General features: G+C 44.5%; 1 protein-coding gene across 1 annotated transcript in view; it reads right to left on the reverse strand.

Annotated features, from left to right (window-relative positions):
• IKBKB (inhibitor of nuclear factor kappa B kinase subunit beta) overlaps positions 1-21,270 on the reverse strand; it is a 63,517-nt gene that overhangs the window by 16,502 nt on the left and 25,745 nt on the right. The window contains exons 6-11 of the mRNA XM_045992120.1: positions 9,611-9,699; positions 8,456-8,545; positions 6,026-6,150; positions 2,459-2,566; positions 744-873; positions 181-375 (exon numbers count right to left, since the gene is read on the reverse strand). Coding sequence (XP_045848076.1) covers positions 181-375; positions 744-873; positions 2,459-2,566; positions 6,026-6,150; positions 8,456-8,545; positions 9,611-9,699 — 737 coding nt within the window. The remainder of the gene's footprint in view (positions 1-180; positions 376-743; positions 874-2,458; positions 2,567-6,025; positions 6,151-8,455; positions 8,546-9,610; positions 9,700-21,270) is intronic.

Raw genomic sequence — 21,270 nt, forward strand, 5'->3', positions numbered from 1 at the left:
GGAAGTAACAAGTCAAGCGTGGAGGGATCGAGTCTCCCGTTAGGCCACGCAGGGGATTAGACGTTCCAACTGAAAGCACAGGCAGGTGTCTGCTGCGTGTGACAAAGCAGAGCTGAAATCCCAACAGCTGGGTGGCACAGTGCGAGGAGCACAGGGCCTTCAGTGAGGAACAGGGCTCACCTTGCCGTCTGAAATACACTGAGTGGCAGGCTTGTCAGGGATCAGCGCCAGCCCAGCCTCCTGCAGCAGCTCCTGGTCCTTCTCGGGGATTCCTGTGTCCTGCTGGATTCTGGCCTGCAAGCTCTGCAGACTCTCGTCCTCCGTCACTGGATAGGTGTGAATGATGCCTGTGACCATGTTCAAGATATGAACCAGCTGCAACACAACCCAGATGTTACTGGAAAAAACCCCATCGTTCCAGAGAGCCCACCTTTTTGCCTGGATCATCTGCTGCTCCCAACATTTCCCAGCTGCACAAAGAGAGGGGCCGGGCTAGCGGGGGAAAGGGAGCCCCAGTGTCGAGCTTCATACATTCTGGTCTTCAATACTCCTGTTTGTCCACAGCTACCACCTCACAGCTGAGGTCACCTGGCCTGGGGGCAGGCACTCTCGCGGGGCCTCCTTCCCACTGCTTGGATGGCCCAAGACCTACTCTTTAAGGCGCTCTTCTTTTTCCCAAGCCCTACTGCCACCCATCGGGGACCTGACCTGCTGCCTCGAGGCTGACCTGGCCCTGCACTCACCTTCAGGTTTAAGATGTCATCCAGGGCCTTGAAGCAGCCGTTGGGCCCGTACACAGGATCAGTGCCCCTCTGTCGTGGGTGCCACATCAGCATCAGCTGCAGCCACTTCTCCAGTCGCTGTGCCAGGATGCTGCGGAGAACCAGAGCACGGTGTGAGAGGGGACGGCTCCCACGCCCTTCTCAGGCGGCCTCCCATACATGCACTGCTACACACAGCTGTGGCAGCTGACATGGGATTACTGAAAATGAATTAACCTGAGGGACAGCAAACATCTTCCAGCCAAACTGATGATCTGGGTGCTGATCCCTTCTTGCCTGCTACAATATCCTCTGAAAGCCAAGACTTCTCAACAGACGGGTCAACAGACTCATCTCCACTTGGCTGCGTGAGAATGATCTATGAAGCTTTTTAAACATTGCAGGCATGTCCCACCTCTAGGCAAGCCCCCCACACAAGCTAGATACCATCCTGCCATATTTGTTAATCTGTCACCCCCCACTCCACCACCGAAATAAACCACTCATGGTCCCACAACAAAGTTCATACTCCTTCCCAGACATAGGTCCACCTCGTGCAGGCGCTCTCAGCCTCCAAAGAGACCAACTCCCTACTCACATGCCTTTGTTCCCCTCACTCCTTCCCCCTCAAACTTCACTCCTCTTCATCTATCCATGTTCTGTATATCTTTCCAGATCCTTCCAGAAAGTTCCAGTGCATCTAAAGTCATTCCACAGAGTTCTAGTCCACATGATACCTCGCTCCCCATTCTCTAAATACTCACGGTAATTATTATCCATGCTACTCAGTTGTGTGTGACTGCCCTGCTCTTTCTTTTGTACTGCTACCCAATGCTGATATTACTATTTAAGTGTTCACATTCGGGCTCTAAGACTAGATTGTAATGCTGTTCAAACTACAAAGACTTGTTGACTGTGACACAGTATAAGGCTACACAAGAGTACAAAGAGAAGTCAAACATAATTCCCTACCCTGAAAAGGCTTCCAGTTGACCAGGAGATAAACCCTATGCAAAACTAGATGTAATACACAAGGCAGAAGCCAGTAAGGGTGGTAAGAGGTATAGATAAATTGTTATGTGAATTTAGGAAAGAGCATTTCTAGATAGGGTGAGGGGTGGGAATCCATTCTAAGTTTAAGACAGAGATGGTTATGTCAAGTCCTTAGTCATGGGAGGCTATCCTAATAACCTCTTTAAAAGCTATTTGGGGGGCACCTGGGTGGCTCAGTGGGTTAAAGCCTCTGCCTTCGGCTCAGGTCATGATCCCAGGGTGCTAGGATCAAGCCCCACATCGGGTTGTCTGCTCAGCAGAGAGCCTGCTTCCTCCTCTCTCGCTCTGCCTGCCTCTCTGCCAACTTGTGATCTGTCTGTCAAATAAATAAATATCTTTAAAAAATAAAAATAGGGGTGCCTGGGTGGCTCAGTGGGTTAAGCCTCTGCCTTCAGCCCAGGTCATGATCTCAGGGTCCTGGGATCGAGCCCCACATCTGGCTCTCTACTCAGCAGGGAGCCTGCTTCCCCCTCTCTCTCTGCCTGCCTCTCTGACTACTTGTGATCTCTCTCTGTCAAATAAATAAATAAAATCTTTAAAAAAAAATAAATAAATAAAAAATAAAAAAAAGCTATTTGGTGCCATCGCAGATATTTATTTGCAGAAGAGGACAAGAACTGTAGAGAAGCACCACTGGGCCTTACCTGTTGAGATTATTGGGGTAGGGTAAGGAGCTTGAAAACTTCACGGCTCCGTTCAGGTCCTCACTGACAACGATGTCCATCTCACTCTTCTGCCGGACTTTTGAGTGCCTGCCAACAGGTCATCTCCTTAATTAGAGCTTCTAAGTCACTTAGCAGGCAAGACACACTTTACATCTGTAACAAATCCACTTTACGACCGCACAGGATACCCACAGGTCGAGATTTTGTCTTTGGGTGACCGTCAGTGCCTCAGTATCCTGCTGGGATGGATTCTTTTGGAGCCAGAGGCTAGTCTGGACGACCTTCGGGGGTGGCAGCAGCGACCATCCCGCCCCCAGAGCACCACAGCCAGCACCGTGGATTCCTGACCTCACTCTTGGCATGACTTCATCATATCCCCTACTTTTCATTTTATCGCCGGAAAAATTCACGTTTTGACAGAGGATAAAATGAGAACTTCCGAACCAGGCTCAGTGCACGCAGATCGCATAGATGGGAAATATGTGGGATGCATGCCTGCACAACACACTTCCCTCTAAAAGCCAGCGGCTCCATGCTACCTCCTACGGGGAAGCAGCTTCTACATTTCCCAACTGAGAGAACTCACAGATGTGTGGACGCATCCAAAATAGTATTTGAAGGGACAAAGTGTTGAACCCAACTAGTTTTAAAGCTTTTTGGTGATGAGGAAAAGAAAGTAAGTGTGAATAATGCTTCAAAGAGGACCAAGTACTTTGACACTGAACATGGACTCCTTTGCCACGATTCCCCATGTGGGAGAGCCTGTTTCTCATCTCCCATTCAGTGGGAAGGAAATGGAGATCCGCAGGGTCACCCAAGGTCACACAACTACAGAGTGGCAGAAACGGGGTACTCAAACCCCTTATCTGCTGTTCTTTCTACTCTGTCTGAATGTCCCAGTCTTTCCTTTCCAAAAATGCCTGGGAAATTCAAATCACAAATGTTTTAGTCCCGAGCGCTTCTCATCGGCAGGGGGTGAGCTGGCCCAGGGGGAGCTCGCAGGAAAGGTGCCCGCGCCGGCATGAGGCGGCAGCTGTTGTTCACAGCTCTGGCTGGTACTGTGACTGCAAGGCAGGGGCACCAAGAGTGTCATGACGGACAAGTGAGACAGACGATCCTCTAACGGCAAACTTAGTCTGTCAGTGGGAAATTATAAACATAAAATAGTAAATAAAATGCTTATTGCTTAGTTCCTGAAATGTATGTCAAAGTAGCATTACAAGAGAATTACGAAGCTCAGATTGCGTCTGTCCCGAAATTACTATCCACCCGCCACCTGAGATGAGAGTGGTTTTTAAAAAGTCGTCTGAGGCATTACAAGGCAGATGGGACAGACATTTCTCACAAACGAGTCCACTGAACAGCTCCTGACTGGGGGTCCAAGAGGGCTACCTGAAAGTGTCACCTGGTCTTCAGCACTGGTGAGCGGAGTTCTAAGAAGCTTGTTGTGCAGACAACGGACTTACCATAAAGATGCTGAGATATTAGGGATAATGTTTTCAAATAGCACTTGTCCTTCTAGTTCAAATGGATTTTAACTCACCTTGTTAAAAATAATGGAAAAACTCAACATTTGAGCTGCAGAAATGCAGTAATTCTTTGGTTAGTTAAAAATACTACTGATGTACAGATATTTAATGTTATTTTCATGATGGTTACAGTATCAGGTGTGACTATAAATTAATGAGCTAATTCCTCAATATTCCAGAGCTTATGCAGGTCAACAAGTATTATTTGTTTTAAAATCAATCACCACAGGAGGGCATACTTTGCCATTTTGCCAGACTCCTAAAGAGCAGGGACCCTGGCTGCAATCATCTTCCCATTGCCAGTGTTTGGCTTATATATGTTGACTAAAATGGACTGCCATCACAAAAACCACTTTTCTGGAATGGATCTCCAAGGCTACATCTTATAAATAAGTAATTCATGACGCAAATACCTATCCTTTGAAAAAGTTAATGTTTTCATTACTTCCAGAAAGGTATATAGAAAGACGGTAACAGCCAGGGCTGGCAGTGGTGTGGTGAAAGAGGCAGCTTGGTATGTTCCTGGTGGAAACATATATAGCCTTTCTGTAGAGCATTCTGATACACATCAAAAACCTTTAAAATGTGCATAGTCTTTGATCAGTTAATTCCATTTCTAGGAATTATCCTAGGGAAATAATTATGGATATACAAGGATTTCCATACAAGGACACTATTCTTGGTGTTCTTTTAAGAAGTAAAAATTATAAAACACCAGTGCTTCTAGTAACAGGGGATAAGTTAAAAAAAAAAAAAATTCCAGTACAGCCACTCAGCTGAATACCAAACAGACATTACAAATAATGGAAAAACATAAAGCATTTTCAATAGCCAGACTGGAAGGCAGGTTATATAAGGATGTTTGTAGTAATTTATTTGTGGGGTTTTTTGTTTGTTTGTTTGTTTTAAGGTATAGCACATACACTGAAGGGCCTGGAGACTCACACAAACATTCTTAGCTATTGTTTCCAGATTGTGTGAAGGAAATTCTCATGGTGCAGAAATGCTTTGGGAGCACATGCAGGGCAGTTCATATTACACTATCACTGATGGAAAAAAGGTGTGAAACCCATAAATGAAGCACCAGACAAACAGAGGCCAATTTGCTTGTACCCACCCCCGAAGTACACCAAAAACCAGTGCTGTCAGGTGCCTGGGGAAGGGGGAAGGAAGCCAGGTAACTGGGAGGCCGGTCAGAGAGGACTTTTCAATGCATATTCTTTTATTACTTTTGGAAGCTCGAACCATGTGAACTTATTATTGCTCCAGAAGGACAAAAACTGGAAATCAAGGCAAAATTTGGAGAAACAGTAGCATTATTTAAATTAGCATGTGGCTTCTCAAGGAACACTCTGAGTGAAACCTGATTCACGGGAATGTTAGTTTTTGAACTGTGCATTTTGGTAATGATGAGCCGTCACATATACAACAAACCCTCGTTTTTGTAATAAAAAAAAGGTAAAGATAGAATTTTTTAAAAACTTAATTGTCTCTTTTAGTTTTTTCATTAAAACATCTTTTTTGGGGGTAACTTATTTATGTACATATTAGTTCCTATTTTAAGCCACTTTCTTGTGCTTTTGAAACAAAAATCTCTCTTGCGGTACAGTAAAATGTGTCAATAATACATTTCCGCGTAAATACTTCTCATCTATCATGTGTGCACGTCCTGTATTTGTTTACTAACACACAGCATCCTCAGTGGAAGTGCACCAATGTGTGCAACGGGCTGTGAACACGACCATGCTGCTATTGCACACACACAGCAAACATTCATCCGGTGTTACATTTAAAGACATTAAAAACGGCTCTATTTTTCTAGGACTTCAGAGCTTGGACCACCCGCATGCTGAGTCCTAATGGGACATCCTCTATGGGGGACAGATGACAGATGTCTCGGGCTAGGAGCACCCAATGAGATGGGAACAGGTGAAGGGCATGACAAAGACAGAGGGACACACTTTCCCCTTCAGGGGGCAGTCCTGGCCCCACCCGCAGGCCCCAGTCCCTCACTCACCATTGCACGGGCTGCCAGTTAGGGAGAAAAGGGCGGAAGCCAGTGATGCACTCAAAAGCCAAGGTGCCGAAGCTCCAGTAGTCCACGGTCACCGTGTACTTCTGCTGCTCCAGGAGCTCTGGGGCCTGTGGGAGAACAAGTGCTGGGGAGGCTCCTGCTGCTAGGGGGCCTCTGCAGGAGGGGGCGACCAGTCCTTCTCGTCACGTCCCCCTCTTCCCTCGACTCCATCCAGAGGACACTGGCGTGTCCACTCGAGGTGGGAGGAGGTGACCACACGTGTAGCTGGTGGTATCTACAAGTTCTCTGTACCTCATTCACTCCTGATGCTGATACAAGGGCCCCCAGTATTTTTAGGTAGCCCAGAGCACAGCATACCCCCTTTCCTTGGGTGCTATGTCCAGGTGGGAAGGTAGGTTACATACCACAGAGGAAAAGGACACCAGGCTAGACACACCGAATGCATAACACACATGTTGAATGCTGAACGCGTCTCCTAAACCAATGTGCCTCAGGACGTGTGGTCGTGCAATGGGACGGGATAATTACAATCGAGCAGGAAAAAAGCCGGATGCACGACCACTGCCCAAGCAGAGAGAGCTGGAGGGACCAAGCAAAGCTTTGAAGCATGGTGGGAATGGAACCTGCCTCAGAAGAAGGCTCCTCACATTAGGGTCTGTGAGGAGACATTCTAGGAAGGAGCATCACAAGCAAAGGCAGGGAGACTGGACTGTGCACAGTCTTGCTAGACAGTGTCACTTATGGAAGGGCCAGAGAGTGCAAAGCACAAGGAAAAGGTGGGGGATGGGCAGATTAGTCTCTATATCTGGTTATGGACATAAGTTTGAGTTCTTGAAGGTGAAGGATGTGACTGAGTGTCCTGGTCAGAGCACGGGCTCCCCAGCTTAACTGTTGCCGAGCCCATGAGGATTTCAGAGGATGCACAGAAGGACCTACATAATTATGTGATATAGACACAGGACCCGAATCATAGCACCCAATGGGTCACCACTCTGAAACCTCTATTCCATTGAGCAGGTCATAAAGCAATGGAGCCCAGTCCCCTAGTTGGGAGGCTAAGCAGGAAGCAGAAAAGAAATCAGACTTCAAAGAATCCTTCTCTTCTTTATTAAGAACTAGATAAAATAGGGATGCCTGGGTGGCTCAGTCAGTTGAGCAGCTGCCTTCAGCTCAGGTCATGATCCGAGGGTCCTGAGATCAGTCCCACATCAGGCCTCCTGCTCAGTGGGGAGCCTGCATCTCCCTCTCCCTCTGCCTGCCACTCCCCCTGCTTGTGCTCTCTCTCTGACAAACAAAATCTTTAAAAAAAAAAAAAAGAAAAGAACTTGATAAAATATTTAAACTCATTTAGCCCAGTGGCTTTCAACTTTTTTTTGCTTATTAAACTGCCGACCCTTTTTTTCAATCAAAATTTTACTGGTTGTTACCATCCACAGGCAATCTATGACCAAGTCTAACTGAGTCTCTTGCTAGCGGCTCTGAGGTGCTTGTCACAACAGCCTCCTTACCTCCCCCGCGATTTACTCTTGTTCAGTGCAATTCACCCTCCATGCTGCATCAAGGAGGGTCCCTTCAAAGGGTAAACCGGATCCCTCTCCAAATTAAAACCCTTCAGTGTCTTTCTGGCCCTCTGCGGACTACATTCTTTGCTTCAATTTCCTCTCCCCTCCCCTACCTCTGACCCCTTGCATCTATGCATCCTTCTGGTCCCAGACTAGGTGAGGGCCTCCTAACATGTATTCTTATAACACCTTGCACTTTCCCTCTGTGGCACTTGTCACAATTTTAACTTCTTAGTTCTCTGTGTAAGCGTGGGGTTAACGCCTGCTTTCTTGCTAAACTCTGAGTTTCTAAAGACCAGGGAAATGCTGGTCTTCTTTCCCATTGCATCGCCAGCTCCCACCCAGCACAGTGCCTGGCAGACAGACATAGACGATACTCAGTCAGGACTTCCTGAATGAACGAGTGACTCACATAGAAGCCCAGTATTCAGACCAAGTAATGTAAAGAAGGGGTGTGTGTGGGGGGGTCAGAGCTCAGCTGCTTCTTGCTGGCCTGAGACATGTCAGAGAAACTGTGGCTTCTACAGACCAGCATGAATCTAGTCTAAACTCTTTATTTTCAGATAAAATACTGAAGCCCACGATGTTACAGGATGTGTGTGAGAGCACATGCTAGCAACGCCCTTCTGACATCAGAAAAGATGACCCCATCCTTCCATTGGGCCTCCACTGGCAAAAAGCACCGACTTGAACAGAATACGTCTCTGTCATACAACAATTCCTATACATCTGGGAAGCCTCAAGAGAGCCAGTAAGATTTAGATGCTAGAAGGCAAGGATAGAGAGAAGCCACACACGGACAGCCATCAGGGAACAGCTGAGAAGCAAACACGTAAACCCCATGTCTTACCAAGTATTGCAGGGTGCCCACAAAGGAAGTACAAAGACTGCCCTGATCCAGTTCCTTGGCATATCCTAGGTCAATAATTTTGTGTATTAACTGGAAAAAAAAAAAAGGAAAAATCGGGAGGATTATGAGGGTACCCTGTCCTCCTATAAGAGCTGATCGCTGACCAGAGCAGAGGATACTCTGAATTCCCAGGCTGTGTTAGAACCTGAGTTCCTAAGAACCACCCAATACACAAGAGACCGCCTTCAACACGGCAGATGGAGGGTAAGAGGAAACATACACAGTAAAAATGCTCCAGAAAGGCACATGTTCTCCTTTGCTCTGCAACTACTCACCAGAGGAAGGTCAAAATGAACGGACTCTGCATCAGCCCTCAAGACTGCTAAACCTGGCCTTGATGATGTGAAAGACCTGCTCAGTGAATGCCCATAGTTCTCAAATCTTAGAACCACTGGCAAGAATGAGTGTGAACCGGAACCAGGGTTAGCGATAGGTCAGTCACGGGTCAGGCCCAGAATGCCGACGGAAGCTCCCCGAGAAGAGACTGAGTGGCCCACAGGTTGGGTTACTACATTCCACTCGGCTGAGCCCTTGCTTGTCACCCCCAGCTAAAGGAAAGGCTGCAAGAGGGCACGTGCCGAGCCCCACGGGGAGGTAACTGCCACACCCAAGCAGGAGGGCCCCTGCGGAGGGTCCCCAAGAGCTCTGGGGAGACTGCAGGCTGGGCCAAACCCTATGGGCAGGTACCAGCTCCAAATGCTCCCCTGCATCACAGGCAGAACCAGCTCAGAGCCGGTTTCCAGGTTAGCGTCAAAAGTTGAGCTCTTGAACACACAGAAAACGAAAAGTCAATTTCTCGATTTCTCGGAGGGGCTGGTCTCAAAGGCTGGGCAGAGGCGGGAAGAGAAACATTATTTTCCTTATCAGATTCCTGCAACTGAGGAAACTAACAATGTGACCCATTCCAACTTGCCTCCATTAGCCAGCAAGAGCTTTTTGCTGAATTCTGTTTCAGATCAAAAGTGTTCCCACAGAATCAAAGCGAATACGAAGTCAAGGAAACGCAAATATAAACAAAGACATAAAGGGTGTTCTTTCTCTAGGAGAGCAGCTCCCCTGAGGCGGTCCCCAGGACTTTCCCGGAAGGTCACTCACTCTTTGCTCTCCTTGTTGCAGGACGATGTTTTCTGGCTTTAGATCCCGATGGATGATTCTGTTTTCATGAAGGTATCTAAGTGCAGAGGCTGAGAGGGTGGAAAGGGGAGTCAATTTTCATTAAGCCTAAAAAATGTGTTTCACTTCAAAATCGCCTATCCTGTGTAAGATTGTGCCCTGACACGCACTCTTGACTTTCAGTGCAGATTCGGAGGGCGAGACAGGGCCTGAGGCAGAAGCTCCCAGGGTGACATGAAAGGAGTCCTGGTTACTGGAGAATTTGGAGAACAAGAATCTGACTTTTTCACACAAAGTCACCAATGAGTCTAGAACAGTGGTCCCCAACTGCATTGCCCAGACCAGCAGCGTCTGAGCTTGTGAGAAATGCAAAATTCTGGGATCCCACCAAAGACCTACTAAATCAGAAATGTTGGAGGTGTTTTAACAAGATCTCCAGGTGATGCTGATGAAGTTTGAATAGGGCCCCCTGGGCAGAGACCACTCTGCTCATCGGATCTGAAGTCCACTGATGTCTGAGCCGGCTTCAAGGAAGAAGTGGAAGAAGAGACTATGTGCACACTCCATGCAGCTCACAGTTCAACATGAGTTTACTATGTGCTCAGTTCTCTGCTAGGCTCTGGGAGGTACATAAAATAAGAGGCATGATACCCAAGAGCTCAGAATCCAGCTGGGAAGGAAGGAAGGAGCCTGCGCGACCCTGGCTGTGTGGAGATGTGAGCATGTTGTACGGGAAGGTCATGGCGCACAGCACCAGGGCTCCTGCTGCAGCTGGGGTCCAAGCCCGATGTCATATGCACCCATGAAAGAAATTTAATAACTTCAACAGAAGTCCTAGCTCATTGCAGTACAAAAGACAAAAATGAGGAAATACGGGAAGGTGACAAAATTATCATTATTGGAGATGGTATGACTCTGTACCTAGAAACTCAACAGACGAGGGGCGCCTGGGTGGCTCAGTCGGTTAAGTGTCTGCCTTTAGCTAAGGTCACAATCACAGGATCCTGGGATCAATCCCAGAGTCAGGATACCAGCTTAGCGGGGAGTCTGCTTCTCCCTCTGTGTCTGCCTCTGCTTACACACTCCCTCTCTGTATCTCTCTGTCTCAAATGAATAAGTAAAATCTTTTCCAAAATATTTTTAAATTTTTAAAAAATAAAGCAAAACAAAATGCCCTTTTCCACCTCTTCAGTCGGCAAGAATTTTAGATGAGAAATAAAGGGCATTTTCCTACATGGCTGGAAAGAGGAAAAATTGCTGGCCTTTTTGGGAAATATGGTAATATCTATTAAGTCTTAAAAATGTACATATTATTTGACCCATTATTTTTTTTTAAGATTTTATTTATTTATTTGACAGAGAGAAAGATCACAAATAGGCAGAGAGACAGGCAGAGAGAGAGGGGGAAGCAGGCTCCCCGCTAAGCAGAGAGCCCGATGCAGGGCTTGATCCCAGGATCCTGGGATCATGACCTGAGCTGAAGGCAGAGACTTAACCCACCGAGCCACCCAGGCGCCCCTTGACCCACTATTTCTACCTCTAGTAACCTAGATTATAAAGTCTAGTCATCTAGCTTATAAAGCTCCATAACATACAGATAAGGATGCTTATTGTGTAGCTTGGAGTAAAATACTTAGAAATAAACTGGAAGTCATCAATTAGAATGGCTGGACAAACGATGACAGAGCCACGTTATAGAAGGCACTGGTCTCAAAATCTTTTAAGTTTGTAGAGAATATAACTCAGATATAGATAATTCGAGTCAGAAGGATGACAAAGATGGTGGTTTTCTGTTTGTTTTAAAAAGGTAGTAAACAATGGGATGCCTGGATAGCTCGGTCAGTTATGCATCCAAATCTTGGTTCCGGCGCAGGTAATGATCTCAGGGTCATGAGACTGAGCCGTGTGTCGAGCTCCATGCTGGGGGTGGAGTCTGCTTGGGATTCTCTCTCTCCTCCTCCCCTTGCCCCTCCCTGCTTGCACTTTCTCTCTTAAAAAAAAAATTTTTTTTAAAAAGGCAATAAGCGAAGACAACACTAAGATGTTCAACAGTGAGGCTTCCTGTGCTGCCACTCCCCCCACCTCTCTCTCTCTCTCTCGCTCGCTCTCCTCTCTCTCTCACTTATCACATCAGACAGAATGTAGGCAAACCAGGGATGTGGGCATCTCCTGTCTTCTCTGCAGAGCGGGAGAAGGCCTTCCACAGAAACCAAGTTGTCAAACACGCTGCATAAAGACTTTCATGCTGAAGCTTTCCTGAAACACATCTCAAAGTCCAACCCAGATAAACAAGTGACTTCCCATCTTACTAGGGGAGTTCCATTGCAAAATATTAAGTTAATTATGAAACGTCTAATTACAGCTGCCCTTTTAATCCAGGCTTTGACCACATAGTTCCAGTATTTCATACTTGTTCCTTATTTTTCTTTTCTTTCATAACTGAATACAGAGGACCAGCTTAAGCCCAGTGAATGTCCGAATGAAGTGAAAGACATGTTGCACACTATTCCACTGTCTTGTTCCCATTGTATTAACTTTTAAAGACAGATGCTTCTGGGGGGCGCCTGGGTGGCTCAGTCAGTTATGTATCCACCTTCAGCTCGGGTCATGATCTCAGGGTCCTGGGATCGAGCCCCACATCAGGCTCCCTGCTCAGCGGGGAATCTGCTTCTCCCTCTGTCTCCCCTCGTCCTCCCCTTGTTCTCTCTCAAATAGATAAATAAAATCTTAAAAAAAAAAAAAAAGAAAAGACTGATGCTTCTGACCAGCACTTTCATTTGTTTTACTAATTTTTTTTCCTTAGAGAAAAAGAAAGTGCAGGGGTCATGGGGAGGCTGTGGGGAGAAGGGACAGAGGAAGAAAGAGAGAGAATATTAAGCAGACTATGCTGAGCCTGGAGCCTGACTCGGGGCTCGATCTCACAACCCTAAGATCATGACATGAGCCCAAATCAAGAGTTGGACGCTTAACCGACTAAGTCATCCAGGTGCCCCTGCGTTTCCCTAATTCTTATTAAAGGATCAAGACAAAGTATAGCCAAACATTTGAATAACTGTGCAAACACAACCTTTCTGGCAGGGACGGGGCAGCTGAAGCAGATCTCAAGGCTGGTCGTCAGCCCTGCGTGCAGCAACTCAACATGTGTGCATGCTGATGGACTCACAACAGGCCCATTTCGGTATCTGACCAGAGTGTCAGGGCATGATCTCTAAACAAGTGGGCTGGTCTGCTCCAAAGCAGAATGTATGGAAGTTAAGAAGACTCACTGTGTTTTGAGCAAGTACACACACCCCGGCTAACGAAACCCCTCTGAAGTCAGACATGCACATCTCACTATATATACTGCGGGACACAAGCTGGGGAGATGTCCCAAGGAGCCCCCCCAGTGATGGAAGAGAGCATTCAGATCCTCCTGCAAGCACCACTCCGTACACAGGCCTGATCGGGAACTGTCATTTGATCCTCAGTGCGGACGGACACAAGCTGCTAAGTGAGCCACCGATGACTATTAATAGCTGTCGTTTTACGTTTAAGCAACTGTGCACAGCAAACTTTAACCCTCGTCTCAGGACATTTGTTCTCAAATACTTCTGTCAACTTAATATTGCGTCTGGAAATAGAGAATTCTTCAGGTATTATTACATGTAGTTTGCTGGAGTGAATAAGATAGTCGAAATTTCGAATGGCAACAACTGAATAGCTCCCTTTACTGAATCCGTCTGTAAAAGGCACAGCCTGACTGTGTTACGTTTTACAAAACAGAACCTGAGATGCAGTGTCACAAAATGAGTCCAAGCTGTCTCAAGATGAGAGAACCCAATTTAATTGGATGGAAAATGAGAATCTGAGATGAAGAAAAATATTTTCACACCTGAAAAATCTGTTAAAACTCTAAACCCTTGGGGCACCTGGGTGGCTCAGTCAGTTGGGCTTCTGCCTTTGGCTCAGGTCATAGGATCGAGTCCCACGTCAGGCTCTCTGCTCAGCATGGAGCCTGCTTCTCCCTCTCCCTGAGCTGCTCCCCCTGCTTGTGCTCTCTCGTTCTCTGTTGGATAAACAAAAAAAAATTTTTTTTTTTTAATCTAAAGCCTTAGTGATAGTGATAATACAGGTGTGTAAAAATTGAAAACCACATCATAGAACATAAAGCCTAAAAGTTACTTTCTCACATTCTAACTCTAGAAAAGAGTTATAAGAAGCACTGACTCTGTGAACTTCTAAGCTACATAGTGACACTTCCTAGGACAGACTGCAGAGAGGGTCCGGGTTAAGGATCTGCCACAGGAGAACAACAGCCTTCTTTGTTATCCTTGTCAGGAATGTCATCTGGGTAGTTACTCCAGCTTTCCCTTAGCTCACGAGAAGGCACAAATATCTAACAGAAGAATGAGACACTCTGGAGTTCTTACTGATGAACCAGAATTTCAAATTTCAGATTGCAAACCACAAATCAGGGACCAGCCAGGACTAGCTATATTTCCATGCCGAAAAGCAGTTTTGTAAGAGCTGTACTGATGAATCCCTACTTTCCACACCCCAAATTTAAAGGGATTACTAAACTCCCTTAGGAACATTAATTGTTTGGGGTGCCTGGGGCTCGGTCCGTTAAGCATCTGCCTTCAACTTGGGTCAATATTCTAGGGTCCTAGGATGCAGCCCCACGTTAGGCTCCCTGCTTGGTGGAGAGTCTGCTTCTCTCTCTCCCTCTCCCCCCTGCTTGTGATCTTTCTCTCAAATAAATAAAATCGTAAAAAAAAAAAAAAAAAAGGAACATACTTGTTTGGGATACATTCCATAGAAAAGAAATGGAAGTATAAGTGGACCTGAAAACAGAGAGAAAGGTTAGATTAGAGGAAAAAGGAAAGATCTAAGTCACCAATGACTAAGAAGTACAACAGGATGTTTGTTCACTCAATAAAAATTGACTGTGTTAAAAAAGAAACCGGGGGTGCCCAGGTGGCTCAGTGGGTTAATCCTCTGCCTTCAGCTCGAGCCGTGATCTCGGGGTCCTGGGATCGAGCCCCGCATTGGGTTCTCTGCTCAGCGGAGAGTCTGCTTCCTCCTCTCTCTCTGCTTCTCTGCCTACTTGTGATCTCTGTCTGTCAAATAAATAAATAAAATCTTTGAAATTTAAAAAAAAAAAAAAAGAAAGAAAGAAACAGGTCCAAAATGGTGCCCCTGGTACTAAGGCCACATCACAACAGGGACTTAATGCCTAACCTAACTGGGCACTTGAGTGGCTCAGTTAACTGTCTTCAGCTCAGGTCATGATCCTGGGGTCCTCGGATTGAGCCCTGCATAGGGCTCCTGGCTCAGCAGGGAGTCTGCTTCTCTTTCTGCCCCTCCCCCTGCCTGTTTTCTCTCTCTAAAATTAAAAAAAGAAAAGTAAGATCTTTAAAAAAAGAAAAGAAAAGAAAAGAAAAAGACCTAACCTAACTGCATTTTCAGCCTGTCTTAGAAATATAATCTTAACTAGTTAGTCTAGAACTATCTGGTCAGCACTAGTGAGGTAATCTGCCTGATACACCCCTGCTATCCCCCAAAGGAGGGTGACCTTGCCTGAAACAATCCGCTCGTTGTTAGTGCCTTCCATGTCGTTGCCCTTCTGTCTATAAGTGTTTCATTTTGTACAGCTCTTTGGAGCTCCTTTCTGTTGGCTAGATGGGAAGCTGCCCAATTCATGAATAGCTGAACAAACCCAACAAGATCTTTAGAATTTACTCAGCTGTCTTCTGTTCTTCAACATAATTGGTGACAACTGTGGGATCTGAAGGAAACTTCTGATAACTTCGGGAACAACAAGAAACACAAACATGATACCCTCAAACCCTTCAAGTTCTCCTTCTTGTGGTCCAAGGGCCATTGGTAAGTCCCTCTTGGTTGTGAGTTTGACTCTTTTACTAATGGGCAGTAAGATCGCTCCCCATCTAACTGGCTTTCCACAGATACCCCATTTGATTGGCAACCCCAGCCTTTGGTTCAGTCCCCGGATTCCACCTTGGGAACTGCTGGAGGTTCAGTTCACAGCTCCCCATCTGTCCGCATTCTTTGGAGTCTGCTCCTTTCATCCTTCCCCCAGTCCTCGTTCCATGTGAGGAATTGCTGGTGGTTACTCAGACTGGGTCCAACGTGATTTGTGTAGATGAAGGCTACTGTTAATCTCAGAGGCCCAAATCCACGAAACTAGTGGGCACAACCAAGCATGTGGAAGCTGTTAGAATGCATGCTACCGAACTCTTGAGAATCCTGTGTCTTAGGCTAGTCACCTAACATAAGAATAAATTGGTTACAGGTTGGGTCGCATTGACACTAGGGCACCTGCAACCTCAAGAAAATGTCCACGTGATGAGGTATCCCATACAGCACCTTATAACTACCAAACCAGCAGCATGTTCCCCTTAGGTATTAGGTTGGCTCCAAGGGGATCAAAACCTTAGCTTAAACAAACAAACAAACAAAACCCTTAAATTCTGAAGAGTTAAGGGCACTACCTTCCAGCAACCTGCTTATTTTATGATTAAGAACTATGATTTGGAAAGCTATAAATATCTACAAAAACAGTAAAATCTTACTAAAAAACAACCCAGAATTACAATGGCCAATGTGGGAAACATTCCAATTAAACAAGATCCTTTATTTAAGAAGTACACTTAAAAGCAAGGGTTCCCAAATCAAACAAATAGAACAGGATACCTATTTTAACAGATGTACAGAAGCTTCCAAAAGGTTTCAAGATTCCGAAATAGCTTCATTGAAAGTTTCACTGCAAAAAGGCTAATGAAAAATCAGACACGAAAGGTATGTAAAACAACACCTAGGGGCACCTGGGTGGCTCAGGTGGTTGAGTGTCTGACTCCCGATTTTGATTTGAGTTGTGATGTCGGGATTGTGGGGTTGAGCTCGGCAGTGAGCTCCATGCTGACTGTGGGGCGTACTTGGGATTCTCTCTCCCTCTGCCTCAGTCCCTCCCCTGCTCATGCACATGCTCCTCTCGCTCAAAAAATAAATAAAACACCTAGGTCTTCCACACTGGGCCCTTCCAGGGGCACACGATCAAAAAGCTGGCCTGGAAATCAGTGCTTTATTGGCAATCAACTGAGACACTGGAAAAGAGGTTTTCTCAAAGGTTTTTAGGCATGTCCTTCACATATCTGCCTCCAAAGGAAGGCCCCCAGCGATGTGACTCTGAGGGATTTTCTGGTAAAGTGCTACGTTATTCCCTTAAACAGCTAAGGGGAAACTCAAATTAAACTAATGAAAATCCTTACCAAGTTCTGGTAGACACTGGAGCTACACTCTCTTCTTTAAACCCCACTCAGGGTCTACAGATGGGATCCTCAAAGACTGGCAGAAGCCAGCTAAACTAAGAATTCTTACGAGAGTCAGCTCTTCCTGATATCTGTCTCTAGCATCCAGTAGAGAAAGAAAAAGAAAGTATCTTTGGCATCCTCCCTGGGGAGGGCTCTTGATTCCAAGGATTGTTCAATACTGCCAGGAATATTTACTGTTTGTTCCAGCTCCAACTTGACAAAATATTTGGAAGAACTTTTTTTTTTTTTTTTAAAGTAATCTCTCTACACCCAACATGGGGCTTGAACTTACAACCCTGAGATCAAAGGTCATAAACTCATGGTGGCCAAATTGGAAGCTGATACTCAGAGGCTGATAGGAATTTTTTTTTTAAGGCCTTCTCCCCTAAATGAAAATAAAACCATGTATCCAGAGTGAAAGTAAAAAGTTTCTGAAGCCTTTGTAGAAGGATTTGCTAAAACATTCCAAAGACAAATGGCTCCAAATCCAGAACACAGCAATGCTTTGACTTCGATTAGAAATCTTTTTCTTGATATAAAAAAAAGCAAATTAAAGATAACGTAGTTTAAATGGGGAGATCAGCCTATGCTATCATTTAAGTTCCAGCCCAATTCCTTGAGAAATTAAGAGAAACTGTCCTTTCCTTACAAATCTTTACAAAACCAGAAATGTAGCTCTGAAAATAATTCAAAGCCCATCTGTCCTTTTTACCAATCCCAAAACCTCCCGTAGTTTTCTCAGAAGTTTTGTAAGGAGTGGGAAAATTCGGACTTTAGGGAACCTAAGTACTTCTTTTTAAAAAAAAAATTTTAATTTTTTAAAGATTTTATTTATTTGACATAAAGAGAGTGAGAGAGAGCATAAGCAGAGGGAGTGGCAGAGGGAGAGGGAAAAGCAGGCTCCCTGGAGCCTGATACGGGGCTTGATCCCAGGACCCCAGAATCACAACCCAAGCCGAAGGCAGACACTTAATTGACTGAGCCACCCAAGCACCCCCAAAAGTACTTCTTAAAGGAACTTGCATTCTTTCCCTGAGCCTTTGAGAGATAAGTGCTCTACCTGGTTGTCTCCAGGAACTCTCATCTAGACCTTCCCCAATTCCTGGGACTGAAGAAAAAAGTGGGGGGAGGCTATTTACAAATACAAATTGCTGTAGAGGCTTCCTTGTTCCAAATCTGGTCTGCAGCTTCCATACATTTACTTTTAAGGACAACTGTAAACCTTCAGTGTCTTCCCCACAAATATTGGTAGAAAAAGCTTTAGACATCTAAGTAGATAACCTTATTTTATCTTCCAGAAACCTGATTTGGATCCAAATGCTTTTATAAACTAGTGAGTTTTGCATTCTCATACCCATCTTATTGCTAGAATTTTTTTTTAAAAGATTTTATTTATTTATTTGACAGACAGAGATCACAAGTAGGCAGAGAGGCAGGCAGAGAGAGAGGAGGAAGCAGGCTGTCCGCAGAGCAGAGAGCCCGATGTGGGGCTCGATCCCAGAACCCTGGGATCATAACCTGAGCCGAAGGCAGAGGCTTTAACCCACTGAGCCACCCAGGCGCCCCTTATTGCTAGAATTTTAAAGTGAAAGCTATAAGGGCTCTGTTGGCATGTGCCTGTATGTTTACAGGTGCCTATACATAGGTGTGTCACAGATACGTGGTACATTCTTCCTCTGAACGGTATTGCCAAAATTCATATGCAAAAGGGCTCTATTTAATTGGCTTAAAAACAAACAGGCATTTATATGAAGTATTCCTAAAATTCTCAGAAATATAATAGAAATTAACCCAAATGCCTTTCAGGTTCACATGTTCTGGGAAAATATTCGGAATTAAAGTTAATTTAAGTTTGTTGACTCAAAATAGACATGTCTTCAGTGTTGTCAGAATTAAATATAATGCCAACATACATTTAGTCTACATAGGTTTACAATTAAAATAACCTAATATTATCTATACAATAATATGATATGAACATATGATAGCTATATTATATCGTCAACAGGAAAAATGACAGAATGAAGGCCGACTTTGTCTAATGTCTCATGAAGATTCCTTGGGTCATCAAAACAAAAGTGTATGCTTCTAAAAATTATTAAATATATTCATACATTTGCCAACGTAATGAATACTGGTGTAACAGGCAGATCACAATTGCTTATGTGTTAGTTTTCACTAGAAACTAAAGTTTCTAAAGGTTAAAAATTCTAAATAATATGTAATCAAAGCTACTGGAAATAGGGGCGCCTGGGTGGCTCAGTGGGTTAAGCCACTGCCTTCGGCTCAGGTCATGATCTCAGGGTCCTGGGATCGAGTCCCGCATCGGGCTCTCTGCTCAGCAGGGAGCCTGCTTCCCTCTCTCTCTCTCTCTCTGCCTGCCTCTCTGCCTTGTTGTGATTTCTCTCTGTCAAATAAATAAATAAAATCTTTAAAAAAAAAAAAAAAAGCTACTGGAAATAATAAGAGGAACATCTCTGTACGCAAGGAAAGCAGGGTACGGTTTTTGGTAAGAGAAGGTATGAGGAACGGAGAGACATTTTTACTGAGGGAAAAGACATTTTCTCCTAAAGTGAGGCTACTTACTTCAGAATGGAAAAGAGGAAAAACACAGGACAAAATCTGAATGTAAAAAAGACGTAGAAGGTTTGTAAAAAAGGAAATCTTGGGAAAGGAACTTTATGTGTGGTCAAATTGGCTAAGATTAAAATGAATTTATTTGAACAAAAAAACAGTTTTAAGATCAAAAATAAGCTGGTACAAAATTAGAATTTGGTTTTCTCTCTGTTAAAAGGACAACGTTTTCTTAGACTCTTGGTCTATGAAGTCTTTCTAACCTTGAACTACCTGGCATTTAGCAGAGGGCTCCTGGAACATCTCAAAAAATTTATTCTCTCCATACAAAGGGGTATGGAAAATTAATTGGGCTTATTTGTTATGTTAAATTACATAGAAAGCTTTGTCAAACGGGGAAAATCCTAAGCTTGCTTTATTCTGTACTTGTGTGGGTATGCAAATGTTCCAGAAACTGTATGAAATGCCTGGAAATCTACATGTTCTACAAAATTATCCTTAATAATTCCAGTTACTATCCTAAAATGTTGTTTATCACAGAAATTACTAAATTTCCTTATCAAATGAACTCTCATTAGATCTTCAGCAATGCAAATTTTTAAGTCTTTGTCACTTGCAGAGAATTACTGTTCTACTCTGGTGCTCTTCTGATGTGTTTCGGGCACCTGGGTGGCTTAGCTTGTTAAGCGCCTGCCTACAGTCAGGTCATGATCCCGGAGTCCTGGAATGGAGTTCTACACTGGGCTCCCAGCTCCGCGGGGAGTCTACTTCTCCCTCTGACCTTCTCCCCCTCATGCTCTTACTCTCTCTCACTCTTTCTCTCTCAAATAAATAAATAAAATCTTTAAAAAAAAAAAGAAAGAAAGAAAGAAGGAGTTTCTGCTCAAGTGCTCCATCTTCAAAGAGAACAGGTTTGTACTTTGGAAAGAACTTTGGCAAGTACAGGTTTCTGATCACTTTAAGATCATACAATTGTCCTCAGTAAGAATTTCCAGAACTAACACAAGAACCGGATTCAGGCAAAACAGATGTTAATTAAATGACTGGATGACTGGAGGAGGATTATGACTTTTTGTTTGAGACACTGCAGGTTCCTCAATGTTTTGTTTTTCCAAATTTTTTAAGCTACCTATGACTTATGGCAGTTTGATAAAGCATACCTTTGCAACAAAAGTATGAATGAAACATTTCCTTTTTCTCCCTACCTGATCCCTCCAGAATCCAGAAGCTCTTGAGCATTCTTTTCATGGTAATAGTTAGGTATTTGTGTAAGTTCAGTAAGACTCTGTTCTCCTTGTAACAGAACAAAATTAAAAACATGGGCTATATTACCGAGGACTTGACTGAAATGTCACATTTAAGAGCGATATGTATAGACTCAGATATGACAGACAGTTTAAGGAACTGCTGGGAAAAATCACTTGGTACCTTGCTTATAAAGGGTTCCTAGCAGCCTTACCAGATGAGTAAGAAAGGTCACTTCCTGGCAGGCCTAGAAACCTCAGGGTATTTGGGGGAACCTTACAAAGAGAGAAATTTACCCCAATTATTGGTACTGCTGGTAAATTCTGATGGTAAGTCCTTGGAGTGGCTTCCTGGCCTCAGAGGCTATTAGGAGTTCAATCTGATTCTTTATGAAAAGTTCCACAAAGCAGTCTTAAAAGGAGCTTATATGACCAATCACTATTCTTGTTGCATTTATCTAAGTAATCAGGCCAAGTTTAATTAAAAAAAAAAACAAATTAGTTTTGCTGCAAT

The sequence above is a fragment of the Meles meles genome, chromosome 2 (genome assembly GCF_922984935.1).
Source record: "Meles meles chromosome 2, mMelMel3.1 paternal haplotype, whole genome shotgun sequence".
In the NCBI taxonomy this organism is placed as follows: domain Eukaryota; kingdom Metazoa; phylum Chordata; class Mammalia; order Carnivora; family Mustelidae; genus Meles; species Meles meles.